Source organism: Coregonus lavaretus, assembly GCF_964263955.1.
Source record: "Coregonus lavaretus genome assembly, chromosome: 28".
NCBI classification, from domain to species: Eukaryota; Metazoa; Chordata; class Actinopteri; order Salmoniformes; family Salmonidae; genus Coregonus; species Coregonus lavaretus.
This window is the reverse complement of record NC_140015.1, coordinates 907,142-923,856: the sequence shown is the minus strand read 5'-3', so window position 1 is coordinate 923,856 and position 16,715 is coordinate 907,142. Positions and strand designations below refer to the sequence as shown.

Below are 16,715 nucleotides of genomic sequence, written 5' to 3'. Positions count from 1 at the left end.
ATGGCTTTAGAAGCTTCTGATAGGCTAATTGACATAATTTGAGTCAATTGGAGGTGTACCTCTGGATGTATTTCAAGGCCTACCTTCAAACTCAGTGCCTCTTTGCTTGACATCATGGGAAAATCAAAAGAAATCAGCCAAGACCTCAGAAAATAAATGGTAGACCTCCACAAGTCTGGTTCATCCTTGGGAGCAATTTCCAAACGCCTGAAGGTACCACGTTCATCTGTACAAACAATAGTACGCAAGTATAAACACCATGGGACTATGTAGCCGTCATACCGCTCAGGAAGGAGACGCGTTCTGTCTCCTAGAGATGAACGTACTTTGGTTCGAAAAGTGAAAATCAATCCCAGAACAACAGCAGAGGACCTTGTGAAGATGCTGGAGGAAACGGGTACAAAAGTATCTACAGTGAGGGAAAAAAGTATTTGATCCCCTGCTGATTTTGTACGTTTGCCCACTGACAAAGACATGATCAGTCTATACATTTTAATGGTAGGTTTATTTGAACAGTGAGAGACAGAATAACAACAACAAAATCCAGAAAAACGCATGTAAAAAATGTTATAAATTGATTTGCATTTTAATGAGGGAAATAAGTATTTGACCCCCTCTCAATCAGAAAGATTTCTGGCTCCCAGGTGTCTTTTATACAGGTAACGAGCTGAGATTAGGAGTACACTCTTAAAGTGTCGTGAAACTACCATCTCTATACAAATATTGACAAATGCAATTGAAATACATTATTTGAACTACTTGCCATACTGGCAACAAAGTATGACATAAACAGCACCTGCAGTAGTGACAGGCTATAGCCTAATGATTTGGGAACCGTATGCAGTTACAATGTTACATTTTATTCAAAACAATACCACATTCTCTACACAAATTATCATTATTATTACTAATAACATTACAAGAATCCCCAACAGGTACCGATGATGTTTATATGTTAGACATCCTGACTACCACCTAGTGGGAATGACAGGTGCCAACTTTTCTTGCTCGGTAAAGCAGGGCCGTAAATAATGTGGTTTATTCCATCCAAACTGCATGGGAAAATAAGACGTTTTCAAAGTCCCCAAACAGTCAGAGTCATGTCAATGTCATAGCAGTCATGCATTGCCACAAGAGAAGATAGTGCCACTGTTTTCTGTATCAACTGACAGTCAGAAGTACCTGACATAAATGGCAAGGCCTAGGTAGGAAGGAAAGCTACCTATTCAAGGAGAAACAGTGAATCAGTCCATATGTGCTGAGGAGGTCTGGTCCTTTCCACAATAGCCAGAAACCATCCCAGTGTCCACAAAAACTCACTGCAGATTGGGAAAGGAATATGAACTGCTTGGTGATCAGATGAGCTAACCCTTGTCCCCTCCATCTGGTTCCACTTGGATTTGGTGAGTCATCTTCAATGCAGCCAAATTCCCTACCCTTCACCCTGAAATGTGCACTTGCTCCCTCGCCTCCATTTAATTAAAAAGCATTGATTTAAGAATAGTTCTACAGGGGTTTCCAGACTTTCCACCATATTTCTTACACCAGTCCACACAATTTTTAATTTGGCTCTATTCTCCAGCATTTTGGATTTGAGGTGATAGGACAGAATGTCACCTTTTATTTGAGGGCATTTTCATACTTATCTGATTGGCCATTTAGAAATGAAAGCACTTTATAGATCTAGTCCCCCATTTGAAGATGTCATAAGTTGCATCACTGTGCAAATACAGTGATGCAAGGGGAGTGTAAGTAAGAAGTGCACACCTTGAGGGAGCAAGGCAGAGAATAGGACCACAGCCCGTGTCCGACTGGAGTCTCACTGGAGGTTCTTCAGCTTGTCTATCCCAGCTGCCTTGGCCTCCTGCTGATGCTGCTTCTGTTTCTTCAGGTGGCGGTAGGCCTGCACGACCCGCTGCCTCTCCTCCTCCATCATCCTCTGTCTGGCCATGGACGGCTTGGCTGTGGAGAACTGGGTCTGGCCTAGCAGAGAGTTCAGCAGGAGACCCTTACACACACCCTGGAGGGGAGAGAGAAGATGGACTAACATTATTCAATAGTCTAGAGCCATTCATCTGAGCCTGTATTCATAAAGAGTCTCAGAGTAGGAGTGCTGATCTAGGATCAGCCCCCCCCCATCCATGGAATTATTACAAAAGTGTGAAATGCAGCTTTTGTGCTACCACTCCATAAGAGCGGGGATAGAAGTGATCTTGATAATTATCTACCCATTTCCAGGCTCCCTTGTCTTGCGATAATACTAGAATCATTGGTCAGTTAACCTCACGTGACTTGGGAAATGGTAGTCAGGGTTTTTCATTTTGGCAAATCACAGAAACATGTTCTTGCTGCCTTATTAGCTATTGACACCAAGAAATCATTAGGGGCTGACAATTTGGACCCGTATTTGCTTAAGTATGCAGCGCCCCTCATTGCTGGCACAGTAACACATTTAATTTTTTTTTACTATCAGGAAATATTCAAAAAGTGTCAAAAGCAGCTTTTGTGCTACCACTCCATAAGGGCGGGGATAGTGGTGATCTCGATAATTATCGACCCATTTCCAGGCTTCCTTGTCTTCCGAAAATATTACAAATTATTGGTCAACCAATGAAGTTATTTTCTATCTATAAATGGTATTCTTAATGTTTATCAATCTGGATTCAGACCTAAACATGGCACCACTTCGGCTACCATGCTTGTTGTAAATGATATTGCAAATGACTTCGATGATAGAAAGAATTGTGCTGCCATGTTTGTAGACCTGTCAAGCGTTTGGTACTGTAGACCATGTTATTCCGTTGAATAAGCTGTCCTCGATAGGGTTGGGTTGGCTTGCTGATGGTTTCATAATTATCTCAATGACAGAACTCAGGCCATCAAGGTAGATGGGGTCAAATCGGAGTTCCTCGAGTTACATAAAGGGGTGGCCAAAGCTTCGATACTCGGCCCATTACTGTTTACAATCTATCCTGAACAAAAATATAAATGCAACATGTAAAGTGATGGTCCCATGATTAATGAGCTGAAATAAATGATGTTACATACACACAAAAAGCTAATTTCTCTCAAATTGTATATTCATTTATACGCAGCTAATAGTGTTGTGTTCTATTGCTCCATCAGTTGGCCAAGCCTTTTCACATTTGAAGTATGATTTTCAAGCACTGCAGAGGTTACTATTGGATCTAAACTTAGTGCTAAATGCAAACAAAACATGCTTTCTTCTAGGTCCCATAACCCAGATTTGAATAAAATTAGTAAATGACCAGTTTGAACGGTACACAAATTGAGTTCTTTCCTTCCGACAAATATCTTGGTATATGGCTTGATGACAAACTGTCATTTAAAAAACATGTCACTGAGCTGATTAAGTTGTTGAAGTTCAAGGTTGGTTTATTTTACAGAAACAAAGCATGTCTGACTTTTGTTAATAGGAATGAAGTTGTCCAGGCAACCTATGTCTATTATAGATTATGGGGATATTATCTACATGCATGCAGCAGCATCTACACTTAAACCACTAGATGTTGTTTTTCATTGTGCCCTTAGGTTTATTACTGGTGATGGTTATAGAACTCACCATTGTCTTTTGTATCAAAAATGTAAGGAGCGAGCAGGCCTGAGACTGGGTTTGGTAATTTGTCAGTCTAAATTGAATTAATGATGATAGATACATAGGAAGTGTCTGCATGAGGGCTTTGTAGATAAACCAAGCCTGAGACTGGATTTGGCCCCTTCGGTCTCCACAGAGAGCTGCTTTTAGTTTTTTTGCATACTTTATGTGGAACAACTTACAGAACTCACTGAAATGAGATGTTCTGGTCCCCCCTTGGACAGTTTTGAGTAATGATCGGAGACCTCAATGTTGATAAATGTGTGTTTTTCTTAGTAGGTTTTGTAATTTTGTATATTGTATGCGTTTGAAGTACAGTATTTATGCAGGGTTCATCTGTAAAAAGAGACCCTAGTCTCAGTATGACTTCCCTGTCAAAATAATGGTTAAATATATTTTTCTTTACATCTTATTCATTGGGATCTAAAAAGCAAAACTGATCCTAGATCAGCACTACTCTAAGATGCCAGAGTGGTGTACTATGACGTGAGCTAGAGGAGTTAGCGAGCTAACTTTGGTCAACTCAGAGTTCAACTCGGGATAACCGGTGACACTAAAGTGGCTCACCTTTTAACCAGGCAACGAATCCAGGGCTAACTTCACTTATCCTGAATGAAGTGCCTGAGCCGCAAGTCATCATCCCCTTCATTTAAGGAAGATGACTGATTCAATATTTTATTAATACAAAAAATTACAAAGCTAATATTAAAATACGTATTACATTATACATTTAATAATGACAGGATGCACTTGAAACTTCCAGCAAAGTAAACCTTTATGACTTTTGATCGACTAGCCTTGTGCGGCATGAGCACGCAGTTACAAGCTCGGCTTGAGCAGGCTCGAGTAGACGGCAGGTGGACGATCAATATCTACCATCGTAACATGGATGAAGCCTGAGCTGGAATGTGAAGCTAACCGAAGCAGGCTAGCTTTAGCAAATCCAGAGTAATCTAGCTTGCATCGTAGTATACCCCTCTGGGGAGTGATATGATTCAAACGAGGATAGCTCTTTTTACGTACTCACACGCACACTTACCTGGGGCTTGATCAGTGCCTTCCTGGGCTTGATACTCAGAGTCGGTGGTGCCATGGCAACTTCTCCAAAGGCAACTTCATCTAAAAATTAAGGGATAGGGAATTAGATGATGGCAGCATGTATACATCTCTAATGACCTGATGTACAGCATAATCTGCTGAAAATCCATACATACCTATGAACATGTCGTTTTCTGCCTTCTCTTCCCGCCTGTCCAGTTTCTTCTTATGTAGCCTGTCCAGCCGGCTTTTATCATACCTGCGGTCATACAGGAGAGGACAAACTATAAAGGGTTGAATTTGAGACCACTACCTTTGAGACTACATACAAAGGCTACATTTCAAATCAACCCCTAACCCCTCCTCCCTAGACACTACTGTAGATCTGAAGGGGTTGGATATTTTTAGTTTGTTAACTTTATCATCACACCGGGGCAAATTCATTTGGTCATCACGCTGTAGAAAGCGGGTAACATCACACTCAACCTTAAACTTAGTCTTTTCCATTTATATTTTTTGTATTTTTTGGAGATCCCAGGGGCTATGACAGTCGATTACAAATCAGTCCGAAAGTACTTTTGACAGTATTTCAATCTGAAGGAAGTATGGTTTGAAGTGACAAATGCATTAGAAAGGTATTGGGAAATTCAGAAGATCACCAGGCAATACTTTTGTATGATCTTCTGTCCAGGAAAAGCACATAATCGTTGATGATGTTCTTTTTTCTCCAGTCTGATTTAGTGCCTGGTCTTGTCTACTCTGTTCTAATGAGTTCTGCCCGGCTTGTGGGCATGGTAGAGGGAAACAGAAGATACATGTTCCTTAGAGTCTTAACTTTCAGTGATGGGGTCATAATATTTTGTAGCTTAAACCGTTCAATAGATAGAGCCACATGTGTAGGAAGAAAACAGAAACCGCTGTTTATTTCAACAACCAGAGCATTTTATCCATTTCTATTTCAGTGTTTCTCTTGTGACCCCATTTCCAAAATCAGGCAACCCCACATGGGGTCGTGACACCTAGTTTGGGAAACGCTGCGTTAAACCAATAAACAACAAAGTAAAAATGTTTTTAAACAAAAACAACAATCAATTCATAAGTGTAGGCCTAAACGAACGGAGGAGGGGCTAGGGGTCGGGTTGGAATTGAGGAACAGAATGTTTGTCTGGCTCCACTCACTCTTTCTTCTTGTCAGACTTGCATTTCCCGGTGCCAGCAGGTTTCTCCTGCTCCTCTAGCTCCCTCTCCGGGTGTCTCTCTATCTGGTTCTTGGTGAGGAAGAGGACGTGCTGCGCCTCGTTGCCCATCCTCCGCAGGTACGACTTCTCACTCTCCTTCTTCTTTCTACGGAAGTGTGGAACAGGGATATCTCCAAGTGTAGCGTCCCCTGGCTTGGGTTTGGGAGTGAGGGCGATGGCTTCAGCTAATGGGATCCAAGTAAAGAATCAAGAATATAAGGAACAGGACAGAAAACGAAACTGAGGAATACTGGATACCAGCTTCAATTCAATTCAACTTTTAAGAAAGACAAGTCTGTTTTTATAAGTATCAAAGACCTCAGCTAATACCATGGGCATTCATGTATAGGCATAATCAAGGATTTAGAACGATATTAAAAACTGGAGGTTAGAATTGCATGATGACTGACCTTTTTTCATCTTCTTGGTCTTGCTTGGCCCCATCTTCATCCTCTCCTTGCTTTTCATAATCTCTCGGAGGCGGAAGGGAATCTGCTCAAGATGTTCCTCCTGTCTAGGCTTGCCATCTCGTTTAGGCTTCTTCTTGCTAGAGGGGCAATTCATTTATGGAAAAAGAAAGAGGACATTTATTTAGTCTAAGTAAAATAGTGTGTAAATAGGAAGTCATCACAACATTCGGTCACATGGTCATTTGTTTTGGCCATCTCTGGTCCATGCGCATGCGTCGGATGTGCACTAAGAGCGGCATGCGCATCAGACGCATGTGCATGGACCATAGCTAGTTTGGCGTTAAACAAAGTGCTAAAAATATTTCATCAATTTTTGAGAAATAGAAGCTTGAGCATACAGACACAAGTTTGTCAGCACTCTAGCAACATCTTTACTTTGGCGAGTTATGAAAGTATTTTAAATCCAGTCACTTTAGTCGTCGTGCGATGGACCTGTGCCCGGTCTCCCAAAAGCATCTTAAGGCTAAATTAAACGTTAGAAACTTCGTAGGAGCATCGTTAAATCTCCCAAATCTATCATTACTAAAACTGCACTTGAAAACGCTAATTATTTAACAGCTGCCTCAGACCACTTGTAGAACAGCTCCTGTAACATAATAAAAAAATCGCAGAGCTAGAGGCGTCACAACAGACCCGGGTTCGATCCCAGGCTGTGTCTTTGTGAGACGCAGAGTAGGTGAACGGATAATCTCCGCATGTGTGGGTCCCACCATGGAGGAGGTGGTGTGATGGTGCTTTGCTGGTGACACTGTCTATGATTTATTTAGAATTCAAGGCACACTAAACCAGCATGGCTACCACAGCATTCTGCAGCAATACGCCATCCCATCTGGTTTGCGCTTAGTGGGACTATAATTTGTTTTTCAACAGGACAATGACCCAACACACCTCCAGGCTGAGTAAGGGCTATTTGACCAAGAAGGAGAGTGAAGGAGTGCTGCATCAGATGACCTGGCCTCCACAATCACCCAACCTCAACCCAATTGAAATGGTTTGGGATGAGTTGGACCGCAGAGTGAAGGAAAAGCAGCCAACAAGTGCTCAGCATATGTGGGAACTCCTTCAACACTGTTGGAAAAGCATTTCAAGTGAAGCTGGTTGAGAGAATGCCAAGAGTGTGCAAAGCTGTCATCAAGGCAAAGGGTGGCTACTTTGAAGAATCTCAAATAAAAATATATATTTTGATTTGTTTAACACTTTTGTTGGTTACTACATGATTTAATTTGTGTTATTTCATAATTTTGATGTATTCACTATTATTCTACAATGTAGAAAATAGTAAAAATAAAGAAAAACCCTGGAATGAGTAGGTGTCCAAACTTTTGACTGGTACTGTACATACATACACACAGTGCCTTAGGAAAGTACTCAAACCCCTTGACTTTTTCCACATTTTTGTTACGTTACAGCCTTATTCTAAAATGGATTAAATAAAATAAATTCCTCAGCAATCTACACACAATACCCCATAATGACAAAGCGAAGTTTACTCAGTACCTTGTTGAAGCACCTTTGGCACCGATTACAGCCTCGAGTCTTCTTGGGAATGACGCTACAAGCTTGGCACACCCGTATTTGGGGAGTTACTCCCATTCTTCTCTGCAGATCCTCTCAAGCTCTGTCAGGTTGGATGGTGAGCGTAGCTACACAGCTATTTCCAGGTCTCTCCAGAGATGTTCAATCGGGTTTAAGTCCGGGCTCTGGCTGGGCCACTCAAGGACATTCAGAGACTTGTCGCGAATCCACTCCTGCGTTGTCCTGACTGTGTGCTTAGGGTCGTTGTCCTGTTGGAAGATGAACCGTCGCCCCAGTCTGAGGTCCTGAGCACTCTGGAGCAGGTTTTCATCAAGGATCTCTCTGTACTTCGCTCCGTTCATCTTTCCCTCGATCCTGACTAGTCTCCCAGTCCCTGCTGCTGAAAAACATCCCCACATCATGGTGCTGCCACCACCATGCTTCACCGTAGGGATGGTGCCATGTTTCCTCCAGATGTGACGCTTAGCATTCAGGCCAAAGAGTTCAGTCTTGGTTTCATCAGACCAGAGAATCTCGTTTCTCATGGTCTGAGAGTCTTTAGGTGCCTTTTGGCAAACTCCAAGGTGGGCTGTCCATTGTCTTTTACTGAAGAGTGGCTTCCGTCTGGCCACTACCATAAAGGCCTGATTGGTGGAGTGCTGCAGAGATGGTTGTCCTTCTGGAAGGTTCTCCCATCTCCACAGAGGAACTCTGGAGCTCTGTCAGAGTGACCATTGGGTTCTTGGTCACCTCCCTGACGAAGGCCCTTCTCCCCCGATTGCTCAGTTCGGCCGGGCGGCCAGCTCTAGGAAGTCTTTGTGGTTCCAAGCTTCTTCCATTTAAGAATGATGGAGGCCACTGTGTTCTTGGGGATCTTCAATGATGTAGAAATGTTTTGGTACCCTTCCCCAGATCTGTGGCTCGACACAATCCTGTCTCTGAACTCTAAGGACAATTCCTTCGACCTCATGGCTTGGTTTATGCTCTGACATGCACTGTCAATGGTGGGACCTTATATAGACAGGTGTTTGCCTTTCCAAATAATGTCCAACCAATTGAATTTACCACAAGTGGACTCCAATCAAGTTGTAGAGACATCTCAAGGATGATCAATGGAAACAGGATGCACCTGAGCTCAATTTCGAGTCCCATAGCAAAAGGTCTGAATACTTATTTACATAAGGTATCTGTTTAATAAATGTGCAAACGTTTCTAAAAACCTGTTTTTGCTTTGTCATTATGGGGTATTGTGTGTAGATTGATGAGGAAAAAACATGTATTTCATCCATTTTAGAAATAAAGCTGTAAGGTAACAAAATGTGGAAAAAGTGAAGGGGTCTGAATACTTTCCGAATGCACTGTATAATTTAAAGAATGGTTCTAAATTGCACTTTTTATGTTTAATTTTCAAAGCCTGTATTCACAAATCAAATCAAATTGTATTTGTCACATACGTGTTTAGCAGATGTTATTGCGGGTGTAGCGAAATGCTTGTGCTTCTAGCTCCGACAGTGCAGTAATATCTAACAAGTAATATCTAACAATTTCACAACATATACCTAATACACACATCTAAATAAGGAATGGAATTTAAGAATATATACATATGGACAAGCAATGACAGAGTGGCATGGACTAAGATACTGTAGAATATAATAGAATACAGTATATACACATGAGATGAGTAATGCAAGATATGTAAACATTATTAAAGTGTTCCATTTCTTAAAGTGGCCAGTGATTTCAATAGGCAGCAGCAGCCTCTAATGTGCTAGTGATGGCTATTTAACAGTGTAATGGCCTTGAGATGGAAGCTGTTTTTCATTCTCTCTGTCCCAGCTTTGATGCACCTGTACTGACCTCGCCTTCTGGATGATAGCGGGGTGAACAGGCAGTGGCTTGGGTAGTTGTTGTCCTTGATGATCTTGATGATCTTTTCGGCCTTCCTGTGACATCAGGTGCTGTAGGTATCCTGGAGGGCAGGTAGTTTGACCCCGGTAATGCATTCGGCAGACCGCACCACCCTCTGGAGAGCCATGCCGTTGCGGGCGGTGCAGTTGCCGTACCAGGCGCTAATACAGCCCGACAGGATGCTTTCAATTGTGCATCTGTAAAAGTTTGTGAGGGTTTTAGGTGCCAAGCCACATTTTTTCAGCCTCCTGAGGTTGAAGAGGCTCCGTTGCGCCTTCCTCACCACACTGTCTGCGTGGGTGGACCATTTCAGTTTGTCAGTGATGTGTACACCAAGGAACTTAAAGCTTTCCACCTTCTCCACTGCGGTCCCGTCGATGTGGATAGGGGGGGTGCACCCTCTGCTGTTTCCTGAAGTCCACGATCATCTCCTTTGTTTTGTTGATGTTGAGTGAGAGGTTATTCTCCTGGCACCACACTCCCAGAGCCCTCACCTCCTCCCTGTAGGCTGTCTCATCATTGTTGGTAATCAAGCCTACTACTGTTGTGTCGTCTGCAAACTTGATGATTGAGTTGGAGGCGTGCTTGGCCACGCAGTCATGGGTGAACAGGGAGTACAGGAGGGAGCTGAGCACGCACCCTTGTGGGGCCCCAATGTTGAGGATCAGCGAAGTGGAGATGTTTCCTACCTTCACCACCTGGGGGCGGCCCGTCAGGAAGTCCAGGACCCAGTTGCACAGGGGGCGGGGCTCAGACCCAGGGCATCGAGCTTAATGATGAGCTTGGAGGGTACTATGGTGTTGAATGCTGAGCTATAGTCAATGAACAGCATTCTTACATAGGTATTCCTCTTGTCCAGATGGGATAGGGCAGTGTGATGGCGATTGCATCGTCTGTGGATCTATTGGGGCAGTAAGCAAATTGAAGTGGGTCTAGGATGACAGGTAAGGTAGAGGTGATATGATACTTGACTAGTCTCTCAAAGCATTTCATGTCAGAGGAAGGCCCTAAAAATTGTCAAAGACTCCAGCCACCCTAGTCATAGACTGTTCTCTCTACTACCGCACGGCAAGCAGTACTGGAGCGCCAAGTCTAGGTCCAAAATGCTTCTTAACAGCTTCTACCCCCAAGCCAGAAGACTCCTGAACAGCTAATCATGGCTACCCAGACTCTTTGCATTGCCCCCCCTCCCCCCACCCCACCCCACCCCACCTTTTACGCTGCTGCTACTCTGTTTATTATTCATGCATAGTCACTTTAACTCTACCCACATGTACATATTACCTCAAGTACCTCGACTAACCGGTGCCCCCGCACATTGACTCTGTACCAGTACCCACTGTATATAACCTCCCTACTGTTACTTTATTTTACTGCTGCTCTTTCATTCTTTTTTACTTATCTATTTTTTCCCTTAACACTTTTTTTCTTTTCTTAAAAAACTGCATTGTTGGTTAAGGGCTTGTAAGTAAGCATTTCACTGTAATGTCTACACCTGTTGTATTCGGCAAATGAGGCAAAATTTGATTTGATTTGATGATGACAGAGGTGAGTGCTACGGGTCACCTCAAGCAGGTCGGGAATACACCATCCCTTCTCCCCTCCACAGATTCCTAGCCGAGACAGTGGACTTTTTTATGTTATTTTGCATCAAGGCAAACATCATCCTGTGGATTATGCACCTTAGTGGCATGAAGGACATCACTAAGTTCATCACCCACTTCATAGTTGAGGAGATAGATGAGAACACATCTATGGAGGACCTGCAGAAGATGATGGCAGTAGCTCTGGTCTACAGGTTGCTGGTCTGTTTCTATGAGATCATCTGTATCTGGGGTGCGGGCGGTGCCACCCCGGGGAAGTTCCTCCTGGGTCTTCGGGTCGTGACATGTAACAGTTCAGTCCTGGTCCGACCTAACCGGGTACTGGTGGTGCCGGCATTAACGTCACCCTGTCAGCTTCCACGGTGCGGGCGTTGAACAAGAACTTCTCCATCGCCTTCCTGTTCCCCGTCTTCATTATCCTCCTCTTCTTCCAACACAACAGGACTGTGTATGACATTGTAGCAGGAACCATCGTGGTGCAGCGCAGAGGGGCCAGATAAAATACCCTATAGTGGATCTGAACAGGGTCCTGTTCATTAGGGAACACCGTAGCATAACACTTTGCAACAGAAAATGTAAATCTGTGTTCTTATTGGACATGTTCAGGTAGTAGTACCTTCCTGTTTCATTAAGTTTGAAAACGTTTCTCTATTGAACACAACCCAGAACTTGGGCTTCTAGAACCTAAAAGAAGGCCTGTTAAACAGAGCTAAACCTACAGACCTGACAGAGTTCTATCCATGGATACATACGGCTCAGACTGAAACCCACTCAGGACAGATTGGAGTTTGATACAACGTGATATAGAAGTCTCATGGGGAGGCCTCAGAACAGAACATCATGGTTATTTTATCTTCTTCATTCATAATGTATGGTTACTAAATCTTTCCCTAGTTACTGCTTAGCTAGACAAGCAGAATGAATCTGAATATCTCAAAGGAATGTTAGGGAAGTTGTATTAGTGTATGTGATGTTCATATGCAATTGTAGACTGACTCGTATATGGATAAGGGCTTTTTGCAGGTCAAGATGAAAGGTGAAATGACGGGGTTGTTTGCATAGCAACAACTCCTCTGTAGCTCAGCTGGTAGAGCACGGCGCTTGTAACGCCAAGGTAGTGGGTTCGATCGCCGGGACCACCCATACACAAAAATGTATGCACGCATGACTAAGTCGCTTTGGATAAAAGCGTCTGCTAAATGGCATATTATTATTATTATTATTATTATTATTATTTGGTTCAGTTACCTTTGCTTTCTTGGGTACAGGAACACAGATGCGTCTTATTCTAAATAAATGTAGCCTAGCCTAAAATATTCTGTTGTGTGCCATAAACTTATTTGCACTGTAATTGATTTGGTTAATTTCATACTTATTTTGTTTACTTTATTCATTGTCATTTGTAGCCTATCCAAATGTGGGTTACGCTTTTTATAGGCGACATTTATGTTTTGTTCCCACTGCTGTGGGAGCTTATGTAATGCCTGTTGCACAATTCAAGTATATGAATAAACACTTCCACAATTATATAAATATCTGTTTTGAAGTTTAACTTGCACAAGTAACATTTACTGTAAATTGTATTGAAAGTAGCCTAGTGTAGACCAGTGTTGGCTGTTTGGTTTGCAAGGATTTTTCCGGAAGCTTTATCCTAAAGCTTTGGTCAGGTGGCCAGAAACGTATAAGGTTTGTTTAAACTTCCCATTCGATTATTCTATCTTGCAATTGTTGGTTCACTCTCTCTCTCAATATTATCATATCATGTTTTTAATGAGGCTATTCACAAGCATACAACTTTCTGAGATAGAACTGTGTTACTGGACTCCTAGATTCATTTGAAAGTTGATCATGAAAGACATGCTTAGGCCAACAAGTCACATTACAAAAAATGGGGATTGGGACTAACTTTAAAACAAGCCAGACAGAGTGTCCAAAAGGCCCATGATCATCAGACATTGGAGGTGAGCGAGAGAAATGTTATGACATTTTGCGCAGCTTTTGGCACTCTCCACTCCATCTACAATCTACAATGTAGGCCTATTCTTGCATTAAGTTTATAGAAGGCTACCTACCTAACACAGATTTATTGAAAAGGGCTAATAGGAATAGGTAGGTCATTTGGCATGTCGCCCGGCTGTGCGCTGCCAGACTCATGTTCAAATAGGTTAAACTATCTGTAAAGAATCTAAATATATAAAAACTATCGTCGACCACATCACGATGTCGTTGCAATCGACGATGTCTGTCAAACATAATTTATTTCAGATTATATCGTAATATCTCCCAACCCTATAACGTTACATTCACTTTATCTGGGCTATCTGTTCTTTCTTGCACAGTATTTACGTAATTTCAATGTAACGTTATTGTTTCACACAGGGCCAGGAGTGAGACACTACATCGGGCCAACGGTGCCAAGTTTGGGTTGCAGACATGAAGGTAAGAACATAACAGTTACCAACAAATGTGAATCCATATTGGCAATATCTGCCATCTGTCTTTAGACTGTCACAATAAATTTATATAAAATATAGGGGGTGGGGGAGGGAAATACACTACCGGTCAAACGTTTTAGAACACCTACTCATTCAAGGGTTTTTCTTTATTTTTAAAATTTTCTACATTGTAGAATATTAGTGAAGACATCAAAACTATGAAATAACACATATGGATTAATTTAGTAACCACAAAAGTGTTAAATCAAAATATATTTTAGATTTGAGATTCTTCAAATAGCCACCCTTTGCCTTGATGACAGCTTTGCACACTCTTGGCATTCTCTCAACCAGCTTCATGAGGTAGTCACCTGGAATGCATTTAAATTAACAGGTGTGCCTTGTTAAAAGTTAATTTGTGGAATTGTTTTCCTTCTTAATGCGTTTGAGCCAATCAGTTGTGTTGTGACAAGGTAGGGGGGTATACAGAAGATAGCTCTATTTGGTAAAAGACCAAGTCCATATTATGGCAAGAACAGCTCAAATAAGCATAGAGAAACAACAGTCCATCATTACTTGAAGACATGAAGGTCAGTCAATATGGAACATTTTAAAGAACTTTGAAAGTTTCTTCAAGTGCAGTCGCAAAAAACATCAAGCACTATGATGAAACTGGCTCTCATGAGGACCGCCACAGGAATGGAAGACCCAGAGTTACCTCTGCTGCAGAGGATAAGTTAATTAGTTACCAGCCTCAGAAATTGCAGCCCAAATAAATGCTTCAGAGTTCAAGTAACAGGCACATCTCCACATCAACTGTTCAGAGGAGACTGTGCATTAATGAAATATCCTGGCTCAAATAGAAGCCTGTCTCTAATAAGCGACTGCTGAGTCCAGTGATTTAAGCAGGTAGCTTAGTGGTTAAGAGCGTTGTGCCAGTAACCGAAAGGTCGCTGGTTCTAATCCCCGAGCCGACTAGGTGAAAAATCTGTCGATGTGCCCTTGAGCAAGGCACTTAACCCTAATTGCTCCTGTAAGTCGCTCTGGATAAGAGCGTCTGCTAAATGACTAAAATGTAAGCAAATAAATGCCTGGGCAATTAATTGAAGTTTTACTGTATTTGATTACTGTCACTTTTGTCGACATTGCACTGTGTGAGAAGCAAGTACATGACAATAAAATGTGTCGTTACCAGTGGATTCAGGTGATCAGGACTGGCCCGTTATCCGATATATTCTGCACACACAATCATTTACAGTACTTTTCCAAATGGACATGCCATCCAATGTACCTTAAATAATAAAAATCGAATATATATTTAACATGGAGTAGGCATGCTGCTGGCTTGATGCTGAAAAAGTGTCTTGCCTCCGACTGACATCTGTAGTGTCGCGGGTCGGGAGAAAGGCGGGGTAAAGGGCGGGTGAGGAAAACGGCACGTGAACGCCGGTAGCACGGCTGCCACTTAACAAAGCGGTTTATCGCGGGCACCCGTTAATGAGGCGATGGGCAAGAAAGCTGTCGCTTGGCGTGCGACCACTCTGGACTGGAGGGACTTCGGCCTCCCGAGTGCTCATTGCTAACTGGGTACCTAACTCAAGATAGCTAGCATGCTAACTTAGATTGCTAGCAAGCCTGTAGGACAAAGAAGAGCGAACCAGCTGGTCAGCGTTACCTTGGATTTTGCCCAGTCGTAGCACCTTGTTTAAATGCCTCTGCGAGTTTCGTCTGTTTCTTTTTCCCCATGATCTTCTTGTTATTGGTGCTCAACTAGCGCTGCTTTCGTCTAAACACCAACCCGCGTGGACAAACTGTGAAGAGTCCTTCTTCTTCTTTGGAGTTTAACGGCGGTTGGCATCAAATATCTTGCATTACCGCCCCCAACTGGACTATAATATAAATCCATTTTACTTCGTGATACAAAAGGGGGGAAAGGAAATACACCCTTCCAACTGACCTTACACTCATAAAAAATCCACTACTTTGACCCTATTGCTCCTGCACCATGCCAACGGCCTGGGAGGACGGGAAACTCAACACCTAAACTGACCAAGACGCACCTCCAACACACATAAAACCTCACATAATTCTGCCCCAAAACAATTAATTTCTCAACCAGTGGCATATGGGCTTTTTAGGTGAGCGCTGATGCCGCCCTTTGATAAGCAGTACCCACTTTGTCAAAGGCGCAAAATATTTTGCTTGACCATTCTCAGCATGCCTCTCCAGGGTGCTGTTGGAGAGACGCATCTCTGAAGCGCTCCACCAACTTTCCATCAAAAAATGTATATAAATCATGTAGCACATATAGGATATGGTAAAAAATTGTATGTGGCCTTTTCTGGAGGCCAACCGGCTGGAGATAAAATGTATGACAATGTAATGAGACGGACACTTTTTACATCATGCAGGTTTCTCCGATCAAATAGCCTAACCTGCCTAATAAGCTGTCATGTTAACGAACAACACATCCTAAAAACAGTACAGGTCAAAGTGAAATGGACAATTTGGAATGGACAATCACAGCTGTTGTTGTTTCACCCCATTGTCATGATCAGTGGTTTGTATCCTTCAATTTTTGACAAGCTGATCATAGCGAAAAATAAAATATTTCTGCATTTCCCGCTGTGTAAACACATTTTTTTTTTTTTTCACCTTTATTTAACCAGGTAAACCAGTTGAGAACAAGTTCTCATTTACAACTGTGACCTGGCCAAGATAAGGCAAAGCAGTGCGATAAAAACAACAACACAGAGTTACATATGGGGTAAAACAAAACAAAGTCAAAAATACAACAGAAATAAATATATATACAGTGTGTGCAAATGTAGCAAGTTATGGAGGTAAGGCAAGATTGCAAATAGGCTTGCGATAACTCCTGATAAAGT

At 42.4% G+C, this 16,715-nt stretch overlaps 2 protein-coding genes across 2 annotated transcripts; one reads left to right on the top strand and one right to left on the bottom strand.

The window, feature by feature from the left end:
• Positions 1–486: 486 nt before the first annotated feature.
• Positions 487–15,663, bottom strand: ccdc137 (coiled-coil domain containing 137). The gene is made up of 6 exons (XM_084145059.1): positions 15,503–15,663; positions 6,303–6,439; positions 5,834–6,077; positions 4,831–4,913; positions 4,656–4,735; positions 487–2,020 (listed from the first exon to the last, which is right to left on the bottom strand). Exons 1-6 carry the CDS (start codon positions 15,571–15,573, stop codon positions 1,820–1,822), a joined length of 816 nt encoding a protein of 271 aa, XP_084001185.1. The 5' UTR covers positions 15,574–15,663; the 3' UTR covers positions 487–1,819.
• LOC311103381 (protein FAM8A1-like) lies at positions 6,573–12,029 on the top strand (the record flags this gene model as incomplete). The annotated part of the gene is given in 3 exon segments (XM_084144944.1): positions 6,573–6,616; positions 11,335–11,726; positions 11,729–12,029. Coding segments are annotated over 3 exon segments (600 nt in total). The 3' UTR covers positions 11,893–12,029.
• Positions 15,664–16,715: the final 1,052 nt, after the last annotated feature.